At 44.9% G+C, this 23121-nt stretch overlaps 1 protein-coding gene across 2 annotated transcripts in view; it reads right to left on the reverse strand.

The window, feature by feature from the left end:
• Positions 1-9712: 9712 nt before the first annotated feature.
• Positions 9713-23121, reverse strand: part of PROCA1 (protein interacting with cyclin A1) — a 62960-nt gene continuing 49551 nt past the window's right edge. For both annotated transcript variants that reach the window (XM_085649130.1, XM_085649129.1), the window contains 2 exons: positions 14114-14248; positions 9713-10730 (listed from right to left, as the gene is read on the reverse strand). In XM_085649130.1, coding sequence (XP_085505256.1) covers positions 9851-10730; positions 14114-14248 — 1015 coding nt within the window. In that variant the 3' untranslated portion in view covers positions 9713-9850. The remainder of the gene's footprint in view (positions 10731-14113; positions 14249-23121) is intronic.

The following is a 23121-nucleotide window of genomic DNA, read 5'->3' on the forward strand; positions in this document are numbered from 1 at the left end:
GACAACTTGTCTGAGGGTGGAAGCTCTAGGAGATTCTTTGCAATGGGAAAGATTTCCCGGGGAGTGTTAGCTGCTGAATTAACTTTTCCTTCATAGTAAAGTGATTGTGCTTTTTTTATTATTTCTGTTTGGTAGAGTTTTATAGATTCTCTGTATTTTAGTTTACTCAGTTCATTGTAATTTATCCTCCATTTCCTCTTGTTATAGTGATCGGAGTTTAGGGGAATATCATGGTGACATTCTCTAACTCAGCTTTTTGTGGCTAGAAATAACAGGGACGACTGCGGCGAGTGAGGACTCTATCCAGTGAGTAAAACTTTGCATGGCCTTTCTTTTGTGTAGGGCCTTTCACCTTTTGTGAAAGCTGAATGGCTGATAGGTCTTGGGAAAGATTCAAGGCACCTGCATTTTTTGGATCATCAAAGTGTAGATTGAAGTCCCCCAGAAGAGTGATATTAGGGGAGGAGCTTGCTAAAGTAGCCGATATTTCAGGGAGAGAGTTAAGAAATTGTCCGCAGACACCCGGGCAGCGATAGATTAGAATCCCTGAGAAAGTCTGGGTGGCGGAGAGTAGAATAGAGAAGAATAGACTTTCACAACCTGGGATAAGATTAGGCTCGACCTGACAATTGAAGGAGTTTTTAAAAATGATAGCAATACCTCCACCTTTCCTAATTTCACGGTCTTTCCGCTGGATATTATAACCAGGGGGGAGGGTTTGGATCAGGTCATGTTCAGACTCCTTATGGAGCCAAATTTCTGTTAAAAATTAACACATCTGGTTGTTCGTCCTCTAAACATATGTTAAGTTCAGCGGAGTGTTTTGGTAGCGATCTACAGTTCAATAAAAACATTTTATAGGTATAAGGCGACTGAGGGTTTGGCAGCATCTTCGGAGCGGAATACACCCTGAAAGAACACGGAGTACACCGGGAGTCAACTTTCGATAAGCACATGCTGGAAATTATCTTTATAAGGGCTCCTTAACTTAAATAGTTGAGAGGAGGAATAGAAAGTTTTACCTGAGGATAAAGAGGCAAGGGTTGTGGCCCCTAGCCCCGGTCGGACGTGGACGGGGGCAGACGGGCTTGCCTTTGGTGCGCCAGCGTTACACCCGCTGCGTGTCCACGCTGCCATGCAGCTTTAATGGAGGCCCCCCGAAAGCTGTGGCAATATTAGAAGCAGACTTCTACATATAGAATATCAGAAGGTGGCAACACTCTGAACACCAGCAGCACACATGTTGCAGAGCAGCGAAACAGAATATCTGAGAGAAGCAATGCAGAGTAGAGAGTAACACCTCACAGAACACCACCGAGTCTCACCAGATGTAAATTAGTTGATCTGGGTTGAGCAGCATAATGTTCGAGCTAAGCGACACAGGCTATCAAAGAATAGCAGTACATATTTATGCTTTCTGCCACGGTACTCTTTGATGTTCTGTGTTTCGGTCTCTGTTGGTTTGTGATGCTGTTTCAAATAATGTGTAATATGCCACGAGACTCGCAATATAGACTATCATGACAAAGAACAGAAGCAGAAAGGTTATCAGAGAGAAGTGGAAAGGGAATATTGAAGAGCAGCGAGACACGTGTCAGAAATCAGGTTTACATGCTGCCAAAGTCCTGTAAAACAGATATCAGAAGATCCCTTTATATGCTCTCAGAGAGAAGAAAAACCCAATAGAAAAGGGCAGCTTTGTATGCTATCAGGGAGGAGCAACAGACTGTACAAGAGGTTGGTGTACACGCTAACACACAGCAGCAACACAGTATTCAAGAAACGCAAATAGGATAGAAGCACTCAAAAATATCTCTTTATCCACTATAACTCCAATTATGTCTATTATTGCAGTGATGGTCACAAGACTTTCCACATTCAGTCCATTGATGAATCCTAAAAAACACAATGAATGCGAGGAATTATGTAATCTGTTTATTCTTCACTCTTCTTTATAACATATATTATACAAATGTACAACTTGTCAGCCGAGCCAATGTGTTTCGTCCCTTCGAGGGGACTTCATCAAGGATCCATTATAATAATATCACTTATAGTTATTTACAGGTAACAAGATTGCGGATTGTACATATTTTTGAGTGCTTCTCTCCTATTTTTGTTTGTTGAATTTGTGTGAGGTTTGGTGGCAGTAGGACCTCACGCAGTGAGCCCCGCAGCGGACATACCTTATGGCTTAGGGCTGGTGCGCTCGTGAAGGGCCAATACTGCCTTTTTCTGTTGATGTACACAAAATTCCAGGGCAGTTTGGCAAGGTAAGAAGAGCAGCAACACACAGTGCAAGAGGGCATCTTTACATGTTACTATAAAGCTGCAACACACAATATCGGAGAGCGGCTTTGCATACAGCCAGGCAGCAGCAACACACAATAGCAGACGGCAGTGGTACATACTCCCAGAACGCAGTTTTACGTCTGCGCTGTTGAGGATATTCTAAGAGCAGCCGCAGACAGAATATCAGAGAGCAGCAACGCAAAGTATTAATTCATGAATCATATTGCACAACTATACAAAGCAAATACTCTAAACCAAACTGTGGCAATACTTGTGTGCTATATTTTAATTTTAGGGAGCAGCAAAACAGAACAAGCATTGGCAAAACCAATAGGTCTCACCTTATGGACTTATTAGATTTGTCAATGCGTTTTAGCCATACTGTGCAGCATCAGCCAGATGCTATGCAGCATGGTGAAAAGCTAAACAAAAAAACACACAACAAATGGTGGGATCTCTGCACAGCTTCGTTTTGTAGGTGTGCTCTTGAGTAATAGAGCATGAACATGCCTACAAAATGAAGAGGGGCCATTTTTTGGTCGAGCCTAAAAGACAGTGCAGCTGTCTGGTTGCAAAAGGCATATTGTGGGATTACCAAGAGCATAAAAGGGCTTGGAACCCACCCACTGCTTACTTTTGATTGGCTTTAATGTCGCTCTCACTTGTCTGCTTCTTGTTTATGTCTGGCTTGTCAATCTTATGTTTATCCCTTCCATGTAGCATATCCCCTTTACTATCTCCTTTGATTGGCTGGCTTTTATCCTTCAAGTAGGTGCTTTTCAAGAACTATTTATTTCATTTTTTGGTTAAGCACGCCATGAAAGTGCATCGCTTTTCCAATTGTCTCTTTCGTGTTTCTCTCTCCATCTACACTCCATGTTGCTCTCCGTGTCCTTTTCCCTGCCTTCTCCATTTTGCGATTGCCCAGTGCTCTTCCCCATTGCTTTCTCGCCCATGTGCTTCTCCCCCACCTGCTTCAAGATGCTTTCTTGCACGTTGCTTCTCCTCCCGCCTAGTCTCCTTGTTGCTTGTATCCTGCAGCCCTTTGTGTTGCTTTCCCCACCTGCGCCCTCCTTCTCTTTTGCCTGTTGCTTCTTCTCTCCACACCTTCGCTCCATGTTGCTTCCTCCACCCGCGTCCTCCTCCTCTGTCGCCCATTGTTTATCCTCCCCACCTCATGTGTTGCTTCCCTTGGACCCCCCTCCATGTTGCTCCCCCACCTGCACCTTGCATGCCGCTCCCCCACTTGCACCTTGCGTGCTGCTCCCCCACCTGCACCTTGCGTGCCGCTCCCCCGCCTGCATCTTGCGTGCCGCTCCCCCACCTGCACCTTGCGTGCCGCTCCCCCACCTGCACCTTGCGTGCCGCTCCCCCACCTGCACCTTGCGTGCCGCTCCCCCACCTGCACCTTGCGTGCTGCTCCATGTGTTTCAAAAAATTGTTTTGCACATGGCGTTTGAATGAAGCAGCAGCTGCGCCATAAGCTTTTTTTTCTTATTTAGCCGTGCTACACAGCATCAGGGGTGCTATGCAGCATAGCTAAAAACCATTGACAAAGCTATTTGGTGTCTATTGGGAGAACTACTGGTTTTGTCAATGCTTGGTTTTATTTAATGATTCAAGATAGATCAGTACATTAAAGAAAAGATAGAGAAGTAGCACAAAAGCGCTTTTACGGTGGCCGGGATGGCAGCAATTTGTGTCCTTATCCCTTGCTAAAAAAAATACATTTGTTGACACAAAAAAAACACCGTGGCCGAGGGACGCAACAACAGGGACTGGTGGATGGAGGAAAAAACACACGAACGAGAATTGAACACGGTGCGAGAAGCACATGAGGGTGAGTGAAACATGGTGGGGGAGTAGCACATAGGTGAGAGAGCGCAAAATGGAGCACTGCAGGGGGGGCAAGAGAAGTACAAAGGGAAAGCTGGAAACATATGCACTCTTATGCGGTGCTTAACCAAAAATACAATAGAAGTGCCTGAAAAGTAAGCAGTGGAAGGACATAAATGAGGCTACGCTCCAGGGGAGGTGAAGAGGAAGGAAAGCTCATACTAATTAACAAATAAAAACCATCCAATTGAGAGTGACAATGGTAAGCACTAAGCCCACCATAAGCTGACATTAGGTCTTTTTGCCACGAGACAGCCTGCACTGGAGAAGCTGTATCATGTCAGGAAGCATCGAGACATACAGAGGATTAACGAGCAGCCTCCCAGATCACGAGAGCGAAGGAAAAGAGAGAATAATATTGACCAGCAGCACAAGCAATCCTGCAACAGCAACCCTGAAGGTCAGCGGTTAGAAGAAACAGTCACACACACACAATGCCTCAGAGCAGCACAGCATGGACCGTTAAGGATCAGCAGCACATATGAAGATAAACAGGAGCACCCCACGAAATATCAGAAAGAAACAACACATAGAATATGAGGCCACATAACTGTGGAGAGCAGAAGAACACTACTTTAGAAAACAACAACGCAGACCAACACACAGCAGCAACACAGCCCACGAAAGAAGCAAACTGATTACAAGAAAGCAGCAGAAGGAAGAATACCGAGCAGAATCCACAGCCAGGATATGGAAGAGCAGCAGGTAGTTTGTTGAGCTGCTCGCTGACCGTTCACAAATATTAACAGACAGTAACAACATATGTAAGAGAACAACAGCGCAGAAAATCAGAGAACAGCTTTACAGACTACAAGAGTGCAAGAGAAACAGCACCTGCATATGAAGAACAGACGTACACTAGATCACGAAGCACCAACACGTACAATATGAGAGCAGCAGCAAACACGGATTTATAACAGAGCAGCACACAGACTATCAGAGAGAGGCAACACTGATTCCCAGATCAGATATATCTTTGGTGTTTCTGCTTCTTGTTCCTCTCTAACATCCTGAGATCATCCTCTGATAGAATCTCATATAGCAGCAAAACAAAATATTAGGCCACACCAACATAGAAAATCTGGGAGAAAAAATGCAATGTAAGAAAGCATCCACACAGAACGCTAGGGGGATCAATGATGGAGGGCAGTGGCACATATAACACCAGGGAGCAGAAATGCAGACTATTCAAGGCTGAAAAACAAAGATAATCAAATAGCAGCTGCTCACACTGTGGGAGAGTAGCCAAACAAAGTATTAGGGCAGCAACAGACAACTCCTGAGTGTGGCAACGCAAAATATATAACTGGGGAACAGAATATCAGCACACCACAAAATATCAATGCAAGCAACACAGCCTATCAGAGTGCGCCAAGAATACCAGAAAGAGGCAGCCAACAAAATACAAAAAGAGCAGCAACAAAATAGAGGTGCAGCAATACAGACTACAAGAGTAAAAAAGCATAGACAGCAGCAACACAGGGTCTCATAGAACAACATAGCGGGCTATCAGAGGGCACAGGCACATACATTATTAGAGAGAAGCAGCACACAGAATGTTACACTGTAGTAATATAGAATATCAGAGAAAAGTGATACTAGACAGAAATAGAGCACAGGAAAACAGCAAATGAGAATATCAAAGAGTAACAATGCATAGAACAGTAACAGAATATCATGGAGGGGTAATAAGAGACCTGCAGCAGATGGAGCACCAGAGAGTAATAGCACACATAAAGGCAGAGAGCAGCGACCGAGACTGTCAGAGAGTAACAATGCATAGAACAGTAACAGAATATTATGGAGGAGTAATAAGAGACCTGCATTAGATGGAGCACCAGAGAGTAATATCACACATAAACGCAGAGGGCAGCGACCGAGACTGTCAGACAGTAACAATGCATAGAACAGTACAGAATATTATGGAGGGGTAATAAGAGACCTGCAGCAGATGGAGCACCAGAGAGTAATAGCACACATAAAGGCAGAGAGCAGCGACCGAGACTGTCAGAGAGTAACAATGCATAGAACAGTAACAGAATATCATGGAGGGGTAAGAAGATACCTGCAGCAGATGGAGCACCAGAGAGTAATAGCACACATAAAGGCAGAGGGCAGCGACCGAGACTGTCAGAGAGTAACAATGCATAGAACAGTAACAGAATATCATGGAGGGGTAATAAGAGACCTGCAGCAGATGGAGCACCAGAGAGTAATAGCACACATAAAGGCAGAGAGCAGCGACCAAGACTGTCGGAGAGTAACAATGCATAGAACAGTAACAGAATATCATGGAGGGGTAATAAGAGACCTGCAGCAGATGGAGCACCAGAGAGTAATAGCACACATAAAGGCAGAGGGCAGCGACCGAGACTGTCGGAGAGTAACAATGCATAGAACAGTAACAGAATATCATGGAGGGGTAATAAGAGACCTGCAGCAGATGGAGCACCAGAGAGTAATAGCACACATAAAGGCAGAGGGCAGCGACCGAGACTGTCGGAGAGTAACAATGCATAGAACAGTAACAGAATATCATGGAGGGGTAATAAGAGACCTGCAGCAGATGGAGCACCAGAGAGTAATAGCACACATAAAGGCAGAGAGCAGCGACCGAGACTGTCAAAGTAACAATGCATAGAACAGTAACAGAATATCATGGAGGGGTAATAAGATACCTGCAGCAGATGGAGCACCAGAGAGTAATAGCACACATAAAGGCAGAGAGCAGCGACCGAGACTGTCAAAGTAACAATGCATAGAACAGTAACAGAATGTCATGGAGGGGTAATAAGATACCTGCAGCAGATGGAGCACCAGAGAGTAATAGCACACATAAAGGCAGAGGGCAGCGACCGAGACTGTCGGAGAGTAACAATGCATAGAACAGTAACAGAATATCATGGAGGGGTAATAAGAGACCTGCAGCAGATGGAGCACCAGAGAGTAATAGCACACATAAAGGCAGAGGGCAGCGACCGAGACTGTCGGAGAGTAACAATGCATAGAACAGTAACAGAATATCATGGAGGGGTAATAAGAGACCTGCAGCAGATGGAGCACCAGAGAGTAATAGCACACATAAAGGCAGAGGGCAGCGACCAAGACTGTCGGAGAGTAACAATGCATAGAACAGTAACAGAATATCATGGAGGGGTAATAAGAGACCTGCAGCAGATGGAGCACCAGAGAGTAATAGCACACATAAAGGCAGAGAGCAGCGACCGAGACTGTCAAAGTAACAATGCATAGAACAGTAACAGAATATCATGGAGGGGTAATAAGATACCTGCAGCAGATGGAGCACCAGAGAGTAATAGCACACATAAAGGCAGAGAGCAGCGACCGAGACTGTCAAAGTAACAATGCATAGAACAGTAACAGAATGTCATGGAGGGGTAATAAGATACCTGCAGCAGATGGAGCACCAGAGAGTAATAGCACACATAAAGGCAGAGGGCAGCGACCAAGACTGTCGGAGAGTAACAATGCATAGAACAGTAACAGAATATCATGGAGGGGTAATAAGAGACCTGCAGCAGATGGAGCACCAGAGAGTAATAGCACACATAAAGGCAGAGAGCAGCGACCAAGACTGTCGGAGAGTAACAATGCATAGAACAGTAACAGAATATCATGGAGGGGTAATAAGATACCTGCAGCAGATGGAGCACCAGAGAGTAATAGCACACCTAAAGGCAGAGGGCAGCGACCAAGACTGTCGGAGAGTAACAATGCATAGAACAGTAACAAAATATCATGGAGGGGTAATAAGAGACCTGCAGCAGATGGAGCACCAGAGAGTAATAGCACACATAAAGGCAGAGAGCAGCGACCGAGACTGTCGGAGAGTAACAATGCATAGAATGTCACAAAATGAGAACACAGAACACCAGAGAGCGTGTCTGCAGGACATCAAACACCCACAGCACAAAGGATATCAGTGAATAGTAAAATAAAGACATGAGAGGGCAACAGTATGTAAAACGTATGAGAGGAGCAGCCAGTGCTTAATTTGAGCTGGCGGTTTCCAGTACCCAGCACTGGCACTTATGACAGTCTGCCAGATGGCAGTGCTGTTTGTCTAATTTAAAGACATGAACAACAACAGTTCTTTTTTAATTCAAGATACGTTAAAAATGACTAAAACCTGTTGCCAAAGCCATTCTTATAGCTTTAGGGACCTGGAGCAGTCAAAACTGCCACACTTGTAGTAGTGTGATGGGTAGTGCTAATGTTCTTACTGTAATTGGCAGTGCTGACGGCAGCAATGGGTGGTGTGTCCTCCTGACGAGGGCCCTGGCAGTTATAATTTTACAAATTAAGCACTGGTGGCAGCACAGAATATCAAAAAGCAACAACACTAAGGACATCATCAATGAACATCAGCAAAATGTAGGCTACCAGAGACAAAATAGAGAACATCAAAGAGCAGCGACACAGACTAAGACATAGCAACACACACTATCATGGAGCAACAACAAATCGTGTACACGAGAGCAGGAAGTGTAGAAAATAAATAGTGACCATGCTTACAATACTGCGGGCACCAAAACAGAATATCAGAGAGCAGCAACTCACAACATTATTAGCAAACTCCCCTATTTCACAGGAGAGCCACAGCACATACGATCAGGCAACAGCACCACAGGATGACAAAATCACTCAGAATGTTAGAGAACAACTGAGTATAGATGGCCATTGAGAAGTAGCACAGAGTTTGGTAGAGCAGCAAGACGGAAGATCAGAGAGCACCAAGAGATGATGTCCCAGAGAGCAACAACAGCAGTAATCGGTGTATTGACGGTCTTTGACATTCTACGGGCTGCAGTTCGCTGATATGTTCCATTGCTGCTCTCTCTGTCGGTCTCTGTTACTGCTGTCTGGCTGTGTTGATGATACTTGAGATTCTCTAGATTGCTTCTCGCCGACAGTCTGTGTTGTGGTTCTCTCATGTCTGCTACAGATGTACATGCTGCAAATAAGGACACTCGAAAAATCATGGCGTCTCAAGGCGTCCCCTCATTCAGGGCTCAGCAGGCATCCCAAAAATCATGCCGCCATTAGACATCCCAAAAATCATGGCGCCATGGGGCATCCCCTAAATCGTTGCACCACAAGGCATCCCCCAAGCCATTGAGCCACAAGGCATCAGCAAGTCTTGACGACACTTACGATCCCCCAAGTCCATGGTGCTACCAAGGAACCCCGAAATCAAGGCACTACCGAACATCCCCCAAATCTTATGCCACCAAGCATCCCCCAAGTCATGAGGCCAAGGTGCCCACTTCATATCGAAATGCTGCCTGATAATCCTGTGATGTTGTTATAATGCCAGGAGCGATGAGATAGCTGACATACTTCTGCTAAACTTGCAAGGGCAGAAGAAAAAAAATCAAGTTGCAGGCTTCACTCTTGTTGAATGCACCTGTGGAGGCAGACCAGTCTATAGGGATAGAGGGATATTTTGCAACGTGACAGTGAATTTAAAAGGCTGGTAGTGCCTGTGCCTGATATGTAGCCCATTTTTCCCACCACTATCAGCCTTTCAGAGGTTACAGCCTATTGGTGGCCCATTTGACCTCTCCTCAGAATGATTACACACTCTACCAGAAGCAGAGGATGGCTGGGTGCTCAGAACGTCGCAAGTGACAGCACTGGCTTAAATCCCAAGATCGTCCCCAGTAGACCTGGCCTTCTCCCTCTGGCGCTTCAGTCCTTTTCTATCCTTCCTCCTCCTCTTCTTCTTCTGCCCTTCGGCATTTGCAGTGGGCTTTGCTGGAGTTGGTGCCACGGTCCTTTTATTAGGTTGGTTGGTAGTCGGAGTTGCCAGTGTGTAGTTGGAGAGTTGAACCTCGTCTCTGCCTGGTTCATCATTTAGGACGTCATTAAACACAACCTGTTTCCCTCCTAAATCCAGACTCTGGTCAAACAAGAGGTGCTCCAACTCACTGTCCTGGGTCTTCCCTCGGCCTTCCACCCAGAGGTCCTTGTGTGCAATGGGAGGTGCAGCTGATGCTACTAGGGATGTCGGGGTGGGGTTCCCACTTATGGGAAGAACCTTCTTCTTCCCTTTCAGCCCTTTCCCCTTCCTACGCTTTTTCCCTTCTTTCTTCTTTTTCTTGTCTTTCCTCTGCTTTTTGCCGTCACTTTCGGTCTTGTTCTCGGTAGTGGTGCTTGGGCTTATTGTGGTCACCATTACTTTCAGAAGGTCTTCTGTGACCTGAATGACCTGTCCAAGTGTTGGAGCCTTGGAAGCATCCGAACTATGCTCTTCGGTGATTCTAAGTGGATGGGCTGTGGTTCCAAGTGATCGAGCTTTGCTTCCAAGGTGCCCACTTGTGGCTCCATGTGGCTGAGCTGTGGCTCCACCAGAGGTTCCAGTCGGTCGTGCTAAGCTGCTTCCTTGTGGTGGAGTCGATGATTGAGTGGTTTGATTCTTTGGTTTGGTTGTCGGGACATGGTCTATTAAATCTCCACCATAATCATACAGCACAGGGGGTTGGGGAACTGCAACTGCTACTGTACTGTATCTCTTGCACCTGTAGAAATGAGAAGATAAACCAAAGTTATGGCCAAGTACACTCATTTTATTTAACCAGTATTGGCGCCACAGTCTCAGGCGGTGCCGTAACCAGCTTTAAACTATTGTGAAATATGATTTCCCCAAGAGTGTCTTGAGAAAATAAATAAGACAAAATGACCTTTTTTGGTTCATGTATCGTAAATGGGGAGAATGCTAAATGTTGCTTCGAAGGCATGCTAATCTTTACAGCCCACTGCTCATACCCCAGCCTGAATCAATCGAAACCCTATACCAGCAAGAAAAAGGAGTGTCAATTGTCAAAAGTGAAGGGTCATAACGGGGTCATAATGGAAACAGAAGTCAGTCTTCCATGTTGGCTATGGTGTTGACACCAAGCCAGCGGGTGGCCTGCTCAGAAAGAGGTGGGAAATATCCAACCGTAAAATGCGAGTTTCGCCTGAACTTTTATAAGTAAGTGACAAACTATGCAGCATTAAATTCGAGAGAAATCCACGTATTGTCTAGGAGAGAGGGTATTGTCTAGGAGAGAGGGGCTGAAGACTTGCTAGTTATACGGCTGTAGGAGAGCACAGCTTGTGCAACTATAACAGTTTCGTGGTACTGAAAACACACACTCTTAAGCAGGGGTAAAGGATATTGTAGCCAATGGCATGGTGAGTAAATATGCCTTTTGGGTGTGTCTAAAGGAGTTAATGTCATCAAATGATTAAAGATAAATGGAGGGTGTGCACCTGGAAGTACCGATGCCCCTGGTATCAGTACTACCAGAATTCAGAAATAATGAACCATTGTGGGTGAGCCCCTGAGAAATGCGAAATCACAATGGAACTCGTTTTTTGGACAGATTTGAGTCCTGGGCGTTATTCCTCATTTGCAAGCTGTTTACCGTCCACACGTTTGACCCTCTTCTAGCTGAAATGTCTGGAGGTGAAGAGGGGGCACAACAAGTGTGGGGTTCCCTCTACCTTGTAATCCTGATTTGACCAGTACCTCTCTGCTGACCAAATCAAGATAACCCCTGCCTTCCCAATGAGAGCCAAAGTGTCTTTAAATGTAATCAGGAGCTGATAAAGCACATGCTCTTGACACCTGAACCCACACAGTATCTGAGCTGCAGCCTTCTGGAGTCATTGCAAATTATCTATTGATTAGTAGTAGTATAACAAACCCTGTATTGTACCAAGGCCATAATCGCTTGCTCCCTCTGAGCTGGGCTCAGAATTTAAATGTCCTATTGGTGCTCAGGGGGGATAAATTGATTTTGCCACCCTGAAGATTGGTGAGATCAATGTTGCCTGATTGTCCCAAAAAAGTACCTTTTTTTAAACTTTGGTAACTCAGTTGGGAGAAGCCTAGGCTTTTCAGAATATATTTGTTGGATGGCCAACTGCCCACTACCATGCCCAATGCCAACCTCTGAAGCCTACCACGCATCAGTATCGGTGGAGACGCTGTACAAGGCAACAGGGCTACCACTCGTGTTATATCTTTCAGAAAACAGTCTAATCAATTCAGAGGAGGAATCGGAAACCTAGACCCTTCCCCCTGCTCAATGGGATGGGGTCGCTGACCATTTGAATGCTGCAGAAGGATCAAGTAGTATCGGAGCACCAACAACCGCTGCAATTTGTCTACGATTGTCAAGAGCAAAAGTGCCAATCGCTTCTGTGCTGTGAACCGGACGAAAAACAGAATGTGTGGGTGAAAATGTGGTTCTCCTCTATGGAGGCTTGCAGCTGTTGACAGACATCTTTCTCTATTATGTTTGCCAAGTAGGTATGGTTGGAAGTGAGCCTAAAATGTGCACTCATTAGGATTGGCTTGGAACTGAAGCAGAGGAGATCGAAGCGTTGAAACATTCGAATGAAATCCCAGGTGTAGCTTGAAAAGCCACCAGATCCTCCTGCATAAGGCTTATGGAGGGCATTCTGAAATCCAGGTGACTTTTAATTTTCATCATCCGTTCAGCTGGGGAATATAGAAATGTTTGTGAAACTGACAGCCTCACTGTGATTATATCTCTGAGTCCTCGGGGCTCTCCACTGAAATACTCAATAATAAACAATTATACAGATCCAGAACCTATAGTGCTGATATTGTCATATATTTGTAAGAATTTTGAAATGGATCATGGTGACGTAGTTGTTTCGTTTTGAGGCAGTCATATTATGTTGTGTGTTAATGAACAACCACATTTACTTCCACTGGGAAGAAATTAGGAAGACATTTCTCAGCCTTATGTAAAGTAAAAGCCACCCGTTGATTTCTTTTTAAGCAGTTCTGGGATTAATTCAATCAAAATGCACTCCTCTAGCTACTATTGTAATATGGGAGAGCTTTGACCTCTAGATCCCATCATCTTAGAATTTTGGAAGGTGTGACTGAAAGACTGTAAGTAGACCAGCTCTCAATTGTGTTTTTATGTCTCAATAGATTACACTGTGACTCATGATTCCATGAAATGATTGGTGCCAGCAAACACTACTACTCTCTGCCAGAACCCGAAGCGGTGTCGCCACATGAAGCCAGCAGTGACAGCGCTCCGTTGGGTCCCAGTAGACACTAGGATGAAGTTTAAAGTTCTCTGTACAGCCTACGAAACCTTCTGGAGCAAAAGGCCAATATACCTAGAAAGGCTCAAACCCCATTAGAGGACTAAGCTCTGCTCTCCGAATCACCCAAACCGCGTTCAGACGCATCATAGGCAGAATCTTACGATTCGAGCCCAAGGTAATAGGCGTGGCATACAATAAACCAGAGAGCAAAGCCAACCGCATGAGATTCCTGCAGGACCAGAACGGCACCGTGACCAATTCCAGCTCTCCTTAAACAGAAACGCCTTTTCTGGGGAGTACGATACCAACACATCTGTGTGGTCCCACCGTCACTGATTGGACTATGCGCTGATTCTGGTTTACCCAGAAGAAGATGCTCATTACCCTACAAACATTCTTCACAAATAAATGCAATCATTGCCAAACTCCAGTAAGAAGTAGATTCATCAAAAGGGTAAACAGTGACTATTCAATGCTGCCGCCAACAGTTTTGTGTATTAGCCAACAACCCAAAACCGGATGCACAGAACTGGTACCGCCAACAGGCTGACTGGGCTTTGGCCATAGGGCCCACTCTCAAACTGGAAAGGACGAATCCTTGCACACTACAGGGTTATAGCTACACTATGGAAATGTAAAGAGGGCAGTCTCCGATGCGTATTCATACTGTAAAGGTCTACACAGGGTCGGGCAATTACCTGTTAGATGACAGATTCTGTGTTCATTTTACAATAGTGTAAGCAAGGGGGGGGGGGGGCATTGGTAGAACAGTGGAGCCTGAGCATGCAATGGCTGCCCCCTGGTCTCTAGAGGAGACACTTACCAGCCGTACCAGAACCGCTCCACACACTGCTCCTCATACATGAACTCGAAGCATGGCACCTGGATGACATTGAAGAAGGCCTGTCCAACCACACGCGAGGCTGTGTCGTTCACCCTGCGCAAACAGTTCTTCATTCTAGGAGGCAAGGAAAGAGAAAGTAGTGTCACAGACTGGCCATAATTCCCACTAGACCTGCAACCAGACACCCAGTGAAACAAGGTGGATTCCCCGACTACATTTCCCATGAAGTACTGGAAAAGGAGGTGCATCAGAGTGGCGCAATAAGAGCGCCAGTGTCATCCTTTGCACAGAAAACTAGGCAAAGATTATGGAAAGACTAATGCGTTGAAATGACGCATGAGGAGTACCGGCAATTTTTCCATGTCCTACAGGGACGTGGACTGAACACACCAGCGCACACACTTGCTCTTCTTGTGATGCCAACTGGACAAATACATCAGACCTCTGATGCTAACCATACTAATAAAGACGCACCAAGTGGGAGCGATATACACAGCTATATAGCCTGTTTCAGACTGTGGTACATGCAAAGATACCAATCACATACAAATGTTGAGAATGATGATAATCGTAAGCCAATATGGTGGAGCTTTGATGTTGTTGCCCCCACATTATAGATAAGCTCATAAGAATGCCATTTCAGTTGAGATCTCTTGGGTGATGCGCTTAAGGAAATGGGTAAGAAACACTTGTTCACACTGGGCATTAGTCAATACATCCTCTTTTCTTTTTTGTTTTAACAGCCTGTATCCATGACATTTGTAATGGATATGGTACCTGGACTGTATGTTGTTTGATATTGGCGGAAGGAATTTTAGGTTTTCACCACATTTAAGTGTTCATAAAACATCATTTTGGGCCTGAGGAAGGCCTCTTTTGAACCATGCCCCTCACATATGAAGTCGAAACACGTTGGCACATAGTATGAGGAGCATTTACAGGCCATATGAACACTGTACATACAACATGGAACATATTGGAGGGGTGTGTAATGTGGCATAAGATAATTGTCCTCAAGTCGGACTATATTATTTGTTAGGACAATTATAATTGTTAAGATCGAGACAATTACCCACATCACACGTCAATCACCTAAATCACATGTTTTGTATGCTCAATTTGTTTTAAATATTTTTGTTGATTTTTAAACTGAGGTGTTTAGTGTCAACCAGGTTTTCCTGCTGTGCTGATACAAAATAATTTTGAAATGAGTTAGTAAAGTAATAATGTTTAACACTTAGAATGAACTCTGAGTGTTAAGAATTCAATTAATTTCTGACCATTTATGGGCAGTAAAGGTCTATTTTCCCATTGATGTTGATTGGTCCCTTTCTCAGGGTCCTTAGCTGGACCTTCCCATTTCTAATACAGTCTAAAAGCAAGGGCAACATAGGCAGCGTCTTGTCAGGATGACACTGACATCTTTAATAATGGATGGGAATTTTCAATCCGTTTCCTTCAGCTTCTAGTAATTGCCCTTCCCCCATCTTTTGATACCTTCTCGTGTTCAAGTTTAAGCTTGAACACTTAGTTGATTGTGCTCTCTCTTTTTGTCTCCGTTTTGTGTCTTTTTAATTCTATTGTTTAGTTATGACGTTTTATCCACACCCATTTCATTTTCATCTGTAAAAGGTACCATTAAGAACGTTGAAAAAGCATTCAATCTCCAAACGGTAATCAAAATCTAAAAAGCTTCCTAGAGGACCAGGTACATAAAGAGCCACTCCAGTCACTCAGTATGCAAAGAGAACGTTAAACCACCATTTTGTGGTCTTTGTGGAACAGCCAGAGCAAAACATGATGCATGATGGAAGTGCTGGCCCTCAGCTTTTTGAACAGGTACAGCACGTCGCCTGGGATTGCACAGCGTCTTGCGCACATTCGCATTCAAATCCTTTTGAGGTCTCGCAGACCTAGCGTTGCAGCGCGCATGTGTTGCTCGCTCTGCGAGGCTTACAGTAATTAAGGAGATTTCAGAAGTGGAGTTGAAGCCCCGCCGATCATTTTGATTGGCTGGCGTAATCTTTTATGCTAAACGCTGGCTTGTGATTGAAAATGAGGCTTCTTTGTTGCCGCCTTGTCTCCTTTTTGGACGGCCCATCTGAACTGGATCTTTTACTTGTGGCGTTACGCGGTGTCCTTTAAAAGTCAGTAAGCACTCTTTTAATTTACTTTCAGTGCGATCCTTTTTGAGTTCGGTCCGCCTCGGGCGCGCTTCTTTATTTTTTTTTGCCTCGTCCGAGGTTGTTTATTTATTTAAATATTTTCTAGCACAAGCAGACCACAGGGCAGCCCTTCCTGGAATAGAAACCCGTTCAGCCGCAGTGAGTTTTAGAAGTTTGAAAACTTTCTTGGCCATGCAAAAATAATCCCACACGGATTGTCACGGCAGCGCGCTGCTTTGTGGGGACGGGGAGGCCGATGCGATTGAGCTCCTTTGTGGGAACGGGTAGGCAGATGCGATTGTGCTCCATGAGTGCATATTCTAGCAAGCGGTCTCCCCTCCTCTCCCGTCCTGACCTGCTCCTGCTTCCCACACCACTCCCACATTGAGGCTGCAGTCTGTTTTTATTTTCAGAGCCGTCCACCTCGGCCACGCTTGTTTATTTATTTAAATATTTTCTCGCACAAGCTGGAAGGGCGCTAATGGGGGTTCAGCTCACCCAAGGCTGGCACCAGCTTGACTTGCTGCTTTGCCAATAACAGCGCTTTACATGAGCACCAGTTACATAACCCAAGGACACATTCATTTTTTGGTAAGCACAGGGAGATTAAGTCATTTGCCCAGAATCAGTAGTGCTTAAATTGAAAAAAAATTAAGCGCCAGGGGTCTCGTGAGGAGGCCGCTGCAGCTCCTCTCCCGTCCTGACTTGCTCCTGCTTTCCACACCCCTCCCACGTCGAGGCTGCTTCCACCCTCCCGCTGCCCCGTCAGAGCACTTCAAATGCTTTCATTTTTCAAACGTGTAAAATATTTCATTGCAATCACTTCACAAGGGTGACACAGACACAACAGTTTGTGCGTGTATATTAACTGATGCAGGTTGTCTCAGTGTGCACATATGCATAGGTACAGGGCCGGCGCTAGGCATGGGCAGCGTGGGCAGCTGCCCAGGGGCCCGTGCCTGCGCCTGCTCGCAGAGGTGGGGCCTCGCACCTTTAAAGACATCAAAAGTTCTAGGCCCAGTGGGCCCCCTGAGAGTTTATATGTTTTCTTTTTTATATCAATCTCCCCTGCTGGCCCGTCTCTGTGGGCCTAATGGCTGTATCTGCAGGTTGATGACAGCAATCAGACAGGTAATTTGAGTGCCCTTGCCTGTGAAGTGGCGATGGCGGCACATCACAATGGAAACTGCTCATTGAGGACAAGTGGAAAGGGAGCAGAGAGGCGAATAAAAGGGGCAAGACAAATGGAATACAGCGGGGTGGTAGCAGATAGGTGTGTGCGCGGCATTGAGACAAGAGGTGCACCAGAGGAGCAGAATCCGCATGCAAAAGTGGATGGAGCAGGGTTTAAAGACTGCTGGGTCACTCAAGTCATAGACCCGGTAGTAAATTAAAATGGGCATTGAAAAGGGGCCCTATATTCATGTCCTTAACTTTGCCTGCAAAAACATTGATCCAGTGTCTGCACAGTGAATGAAAGTTCTGAAAAGCAGGTGATGAGACGAGCGCGCTCTCTTTTTTTGCCCTCCCCCTCAGAGGGAAAAAACAAATCTTAACTCTGCAGCAGTGCCACCCTTCGCTACCTTTAATGCAACTTCAGTGAGACTCGTTGTAGTTCTTTCTTTCACAGTCTCATCATGTCAGAACTGGAGCATTTTCAATATTGTATACAAGGCAGCTGTAGATGTTGCTTATTCATCTTAGGCAACTAATAACCACTGACAAAGTCAATAGTACTGGCTTGTTCTAGGTGTAATTTTACTTGTTGTAATAGTTATCTGGAGGCAATGACAGGTTTTTTCAACCCACTTAAAGCCCTGCTCTCAGGTCAGTATGTAGGCCGTTTATTTGGCTAGTTGTTGACCTGCTTTATGGTCAAGTGAACTGTTTTTTACTGTTGATTTTTATGTTAATAAGGCAAAGATTGCCTGCAGCACACTCAAATCAGTGCAGTCCTTCCATACCTTACAAAAACCGTATACTGGATGTGTTTACAAGTTGTAAACTGCGCTAGTTTGCAAACATGGGATACTTTTCTAGCTAACTAACTCCCTAATGGGGGCCCCTTTTATTTTGGTACAGAGGCCTATTTTCTGTCCCAGTCTGATGCTGCAGGTGTTTATAACAGTCTACAGTTCAGCACTTTGGAGTTGAGGCTGCAGGCAGTACAACTTTCACACTGTGCCTGCCTGTGGGTCAAAAAGGTGTTCAGATTACATGACCATTCAAAATATGGCCTCTCCGCAGAGCACAAAGAGCAATGGTCCTGCATTGCAGTTGTGATTCTATGCAAGAGTGTGTGAAGGAGCTACTTATTGGTCAAAACAACAAGGTGAAAGAAAAATAATTTATTGTAATTAATCATTTAGCTTAAACTGCTAACAACCATTGACAAAACCCAGTCACGGCTGGCATGAGTCGGCCGCGGCTGCCTTTTGTCAATGGTTGTTAGCTGTTAAGTGTGGGGGCAGGGTAATTTTAATTTAAATGAAAAAAAATAACTTTCTTAGCCGGCCCGATCTGATCCCGCGTCGTATCTGCTTAGGGGCCTCAAATGTTCCTATTCTGCCCGGGGCCCGACATATCCTAGGACCGGCCCTGCATAGGTATGTAGGAAAACCTGTGTGTGCTTGTATATGTGCATGCGTGTGTAAATGCATCTCCTCTTGGCAATGCTGATCTATGTGCATGTCCGTGCGCGTGTGTGTGTTGTGCAGCAGGTGTCTGTGGTCCCAAATGTGTGCATTTCTGTGTGTGTGTTTCTTTGTATCTGTGGGTGGGGACGGGGAGGCAGATGCGATTGTGCTCCATGAGTGTGCGTGTTCCAGCAAGCGGTCTCCCCTCCTCTCCCGTCCCGACCTGCTCCTGCTTCCCACACTACTCCCACGTCGAGGCTGCAGTCTGTATTTGTTCTCAGCGCCTCTGCCGCGCTTGCTTATTTATTTATTTAGATATTTTCTCGCACAAGCTGGAGGGGCGCTCATGGGGGTCCAGCTCGCCCAAGGCTGGCGCCAGCTTGACTTGCTGCTTTGCCAATAACAGCGCTTTACATGAGCACCAGCGACACATGCCAAGGACACATTTCTTTTTTGGGAGGCACAGGGAGATTAAGTCCTTTGCCCAGAATCACGGGATCCTCAGTAGGATGGGGAGCGTGTCTCCTCACCAATGCAGTCTGCTTTTATTTTCAGCGCAGTCCGCCTCGGCCGCGCTTGTTTACTTATTTGTAAAACATGCAGGGAGGGGATGCTCAGAGCACAGGCTTGGCAGGATGTTAATTGTATTTAATTAAATGTTCACACACTTGTTCTTTTGGTCTTTCTTTCCTCTTGTGTGTTTGTCTCTGCCTCTTACTGTGTAGAAAAACTGGTACCAGTGCACAGAATAAAACCTACACAACACATATACTATTTCCGATGGCTGCAGATGACACGGTGCGTGTGAAAAAGAGCAGCGATTCCTCTAGCGAGCGCTGTCCTCACTATGCACTTTACAATGTCCATTTTGTTCTCTACAGGAGTCGCCTTTCCATTACATATATGTTCAATGTATTGTTTGTATTTTAACAAATGCTCGCTAGGCTTTGGAGCCGAAGGTATATAGTCGTTGAAAGCGTACAGCTTTAAGTTTTAAAAAGTGAAATATTAGACTCTCACTTCTCATATTGTTGCTGCAAGCGCGCAGCATGAAGCATTGTATCTTTGAGACCCGCATCCACGAGCCTTGGCGCCCCAGCCCGTGCGCTGACCCTGGTTCCGGTTTACCGTCCTTGCTCGCCAATGGCTGCCGCTCCAGCGCGGCCCCGCCCACCCTTCTCTTTCATGCTTTAACTGCGAGATAACGGCCGTCCTTCAGCATTTGTCAAGGTTTGAAGAAGTATTTCCGCTTTTTAATGCCAAGTCACATTTTTATTTAAGAAGGTTGCAGAATAGCATGCAGAGTTACCGCTGTCCTCCAGGTCACTACGCAAGTAGTTTCCTGTCCTGGACTTTTGTGTTTCCCAAACTGCGGTCCGTGGACCCCCAGGGGTCCGTGACACATTTTGTAGGCAGCAGTTTTAAAAGCACTGCAAAGTTCCTTGTGGAATTAGCAGTTTTCCAGCAACAATAAAAGTGTCCAGATAACACCAGTGATTAATGTACCTGCTGGAGAGAGATGAGCGTTTTGTCCAGTGGCAGGTTTGACTTATCTAATGTAGCTCAGAGGGTTAATATACCTGCTGCAAAGAACGCGTACCATGCATTTTAAAAAACAGTATTTTATGTGCCTAGTTCAGTGGGTCACTTCTTTTGTCACAGAGATTCTTCTGTTACTCTGCAGCTCATAAAAGACAATTATAATCTAGCACAGTGACCTACAAACTGTCATCAAAGAGCTGCTTACACACTGCATAGTACAAGTAAGTAACTTATGTTTTTTCCCAGTATTTCATTATCCTGATGCTGCTAAAGGGGTTTATTTGGGTGGAAATACATTTTCTTTGTTAAAGTCAGTGCTAACTACTGTGTTATGTTCTGAATCCTGAGTTTGTGCTTTCCCAGATCAAGCACTCTTTAAAAATGCCTACCAGTATGAATGACATGAATCCTACACCTCGTGGTCCCCTTTGCCTTCTGTAACATTTTCTCAACACTGATTTACAAGTATGATTCATTGTCTCTATATGTGTGTGATGTAAAGTGCTCTGACATCCCAGAATGGTATGAGAGATGCTATAAAACAAATGAAATACATGCGACAGATGTGCTATGGAGAGAAGAGAGACACTGTTGAAGGGTGATAATTAGGGAATCATTGAAGAACCCCAACAAAGATTATTGTATGCTGGTGCATAGTAAAATCATCATTTACTATTCTTTAAAAGCTAATGCAATTCAATATATAATGATAAATGCGTTGTAGAATGCACCATTGTATCCTAAATTTTCTTGGGGGGGGGGAGCCTCCCTATATCCCCCTTACTAGTGGTCAGGCTCACTCACTGCACTTGGTGTGCACTGTATGGGGACTGGTCTGAAAACATTTGCCAGGGCTGCTTTGGGTTTCCACTCTGGCCCTGGCATGAGCAGGAGCCTCGTACTGAGAAATAAAACTAACCATTTAAAAGGTAATCACGGAGATGCAGCACCAACCTTCCCATTAACATTTTCTGGTTTCTGCAAACTCTTTCAATATAAAATACTAAAATCCTTAGTAATTTGAGTATGTGTTTTGTGTGCACATGTGTGTTCATTTTTTTCAAATGACTCTTTTAATGTTTGAAAATTAAATCATGCAAATTGCTGGAGGTCCCCGGCTTCCAGTGGTGAGTCAATGGGGGTCCTCAGGAGTCAAAAGTTTGGGAACCCCTGCAATAGAGCATACTGGATGTTGAAATTGTTTGGAATCTATAGACAATTAGATTAACATCGCCGAAATCACTCATTTCTAGATGTAAAGTTCAGGACTGGATATCGTGCTGCCTTCATTTGCTTTCTTACCATTACCATTCCTTCTTTTAGAAATGTAGCTAGTAATTGTGTTTATTGGAGACTGCTTCTCCAGCACGTTGTTTGCAGCACCCCCCATTTCCTTGTTTACCTTGTCTGCATTCTTTGACTTCTACTGGTGGATTTACAGGGGTCGGGTCAAAGCATTGAATCTTTATGGCTGTTGCCAAAGGAAATCTAAGTACTGGTGGTATGTATTTGTTCCATGTGCGCCTCCCCACATCTGCTGTTGCCAGGCGAGCAACCCCCATTGGGCTCAAAGGGCTTCAGCCCAGTCCCCCCCAACCCTCCCTGCCGTCGTGTGTGCAGCCCGGGCTGAGAAAGCTTCCCGGGCTGGTGACCGTCTTATTGCATTCACACCCGAGTACTTCGCAGGTTTTTTAAAACACTATTTACTTGTTAACAAGGCTTTCTTGTGTTTTCACCCCTTCCTAGAGCCCCAGCGATTTTTTTATTATTAAATATTGCAGCAGCCTCAGCAGTAATGGTATTATTTTGTAGCTGTCTGTTTTCCTCACGGTTTCCTATTATTTTGTTGCTGTTGCCCGATAGCAGCATATGCAATATGCATATGCAAAAACAATCTCTTCTAAAACTATTGGCATTGTAAATGACAATGCCATTTATTTAAGTTTTTAAAAACAAAAATAAAAGGCATTGTTATTTGCAATGTGAAGAGCTCGAACTCGTGTAAATGCGAGACCTATTGCATTGCAAAAGCTTGTTTAAAGAAGTTGGCTCCTGTGTTTCTGTCTAGGTCATAGTTACTTAGTCTGTGCCTTGTCTGCTTCAAATAAAAAATGCCCTACTCGGTAGGTTGCAATACTTTGAAAACCAAAGAATGAATACAAACTGCAGGTCTGTGAGTAACAGCAGCAGGACTTTAAGGAGGCTGACGTAAAATATCATCTAAGTGAGAATAGTGGCAGGACTTGCATATTCACTCACTCATTCACCTGTACATTCCTCTCAGTGAGTTAAGCATCTCTTTAAACCTACATGTGATCCATGCTTTAAGAGCATATGTTCTGTGAACTTGTACTTGTCTGCCATGCTGTAACTCTTCTGCAGAGAATGAGAGATGGCACTTGCTGCCTTTGGAAAAAAGAGGAATATTTGCTTTGCTACTGCCTTGCTGTCCTGTTCTGTGGGGAAGAAAAACATGCACTGCTGCTGCCTGATGTGTGCTGCTGTCCTGTCTCTACCAGTCTTCTAAAGGAGGGAAACTTGCATAAAGTGTGCCTGTTCTATGAGGAAGGGGTGATTCCACTGGTGTGGTCCCTCATATGACAAATAGTTTGTATTGAATGCACTTAATCCTCCTGTTTTTAAT

Source organism: Triturus cristatus, chromosome 3_2 (assembly GCF_964204655.1).
Source record: "Triturus cristatus chromosome 3_2, aTriCri1.1, whole genome shotgun sequence".
NCBI classification, from domain to species: Eukaryota; Metazoa; Chordata; class Amphibia; order Caudata; family Salamandridae; genus Triturus; species Triturus cristatus.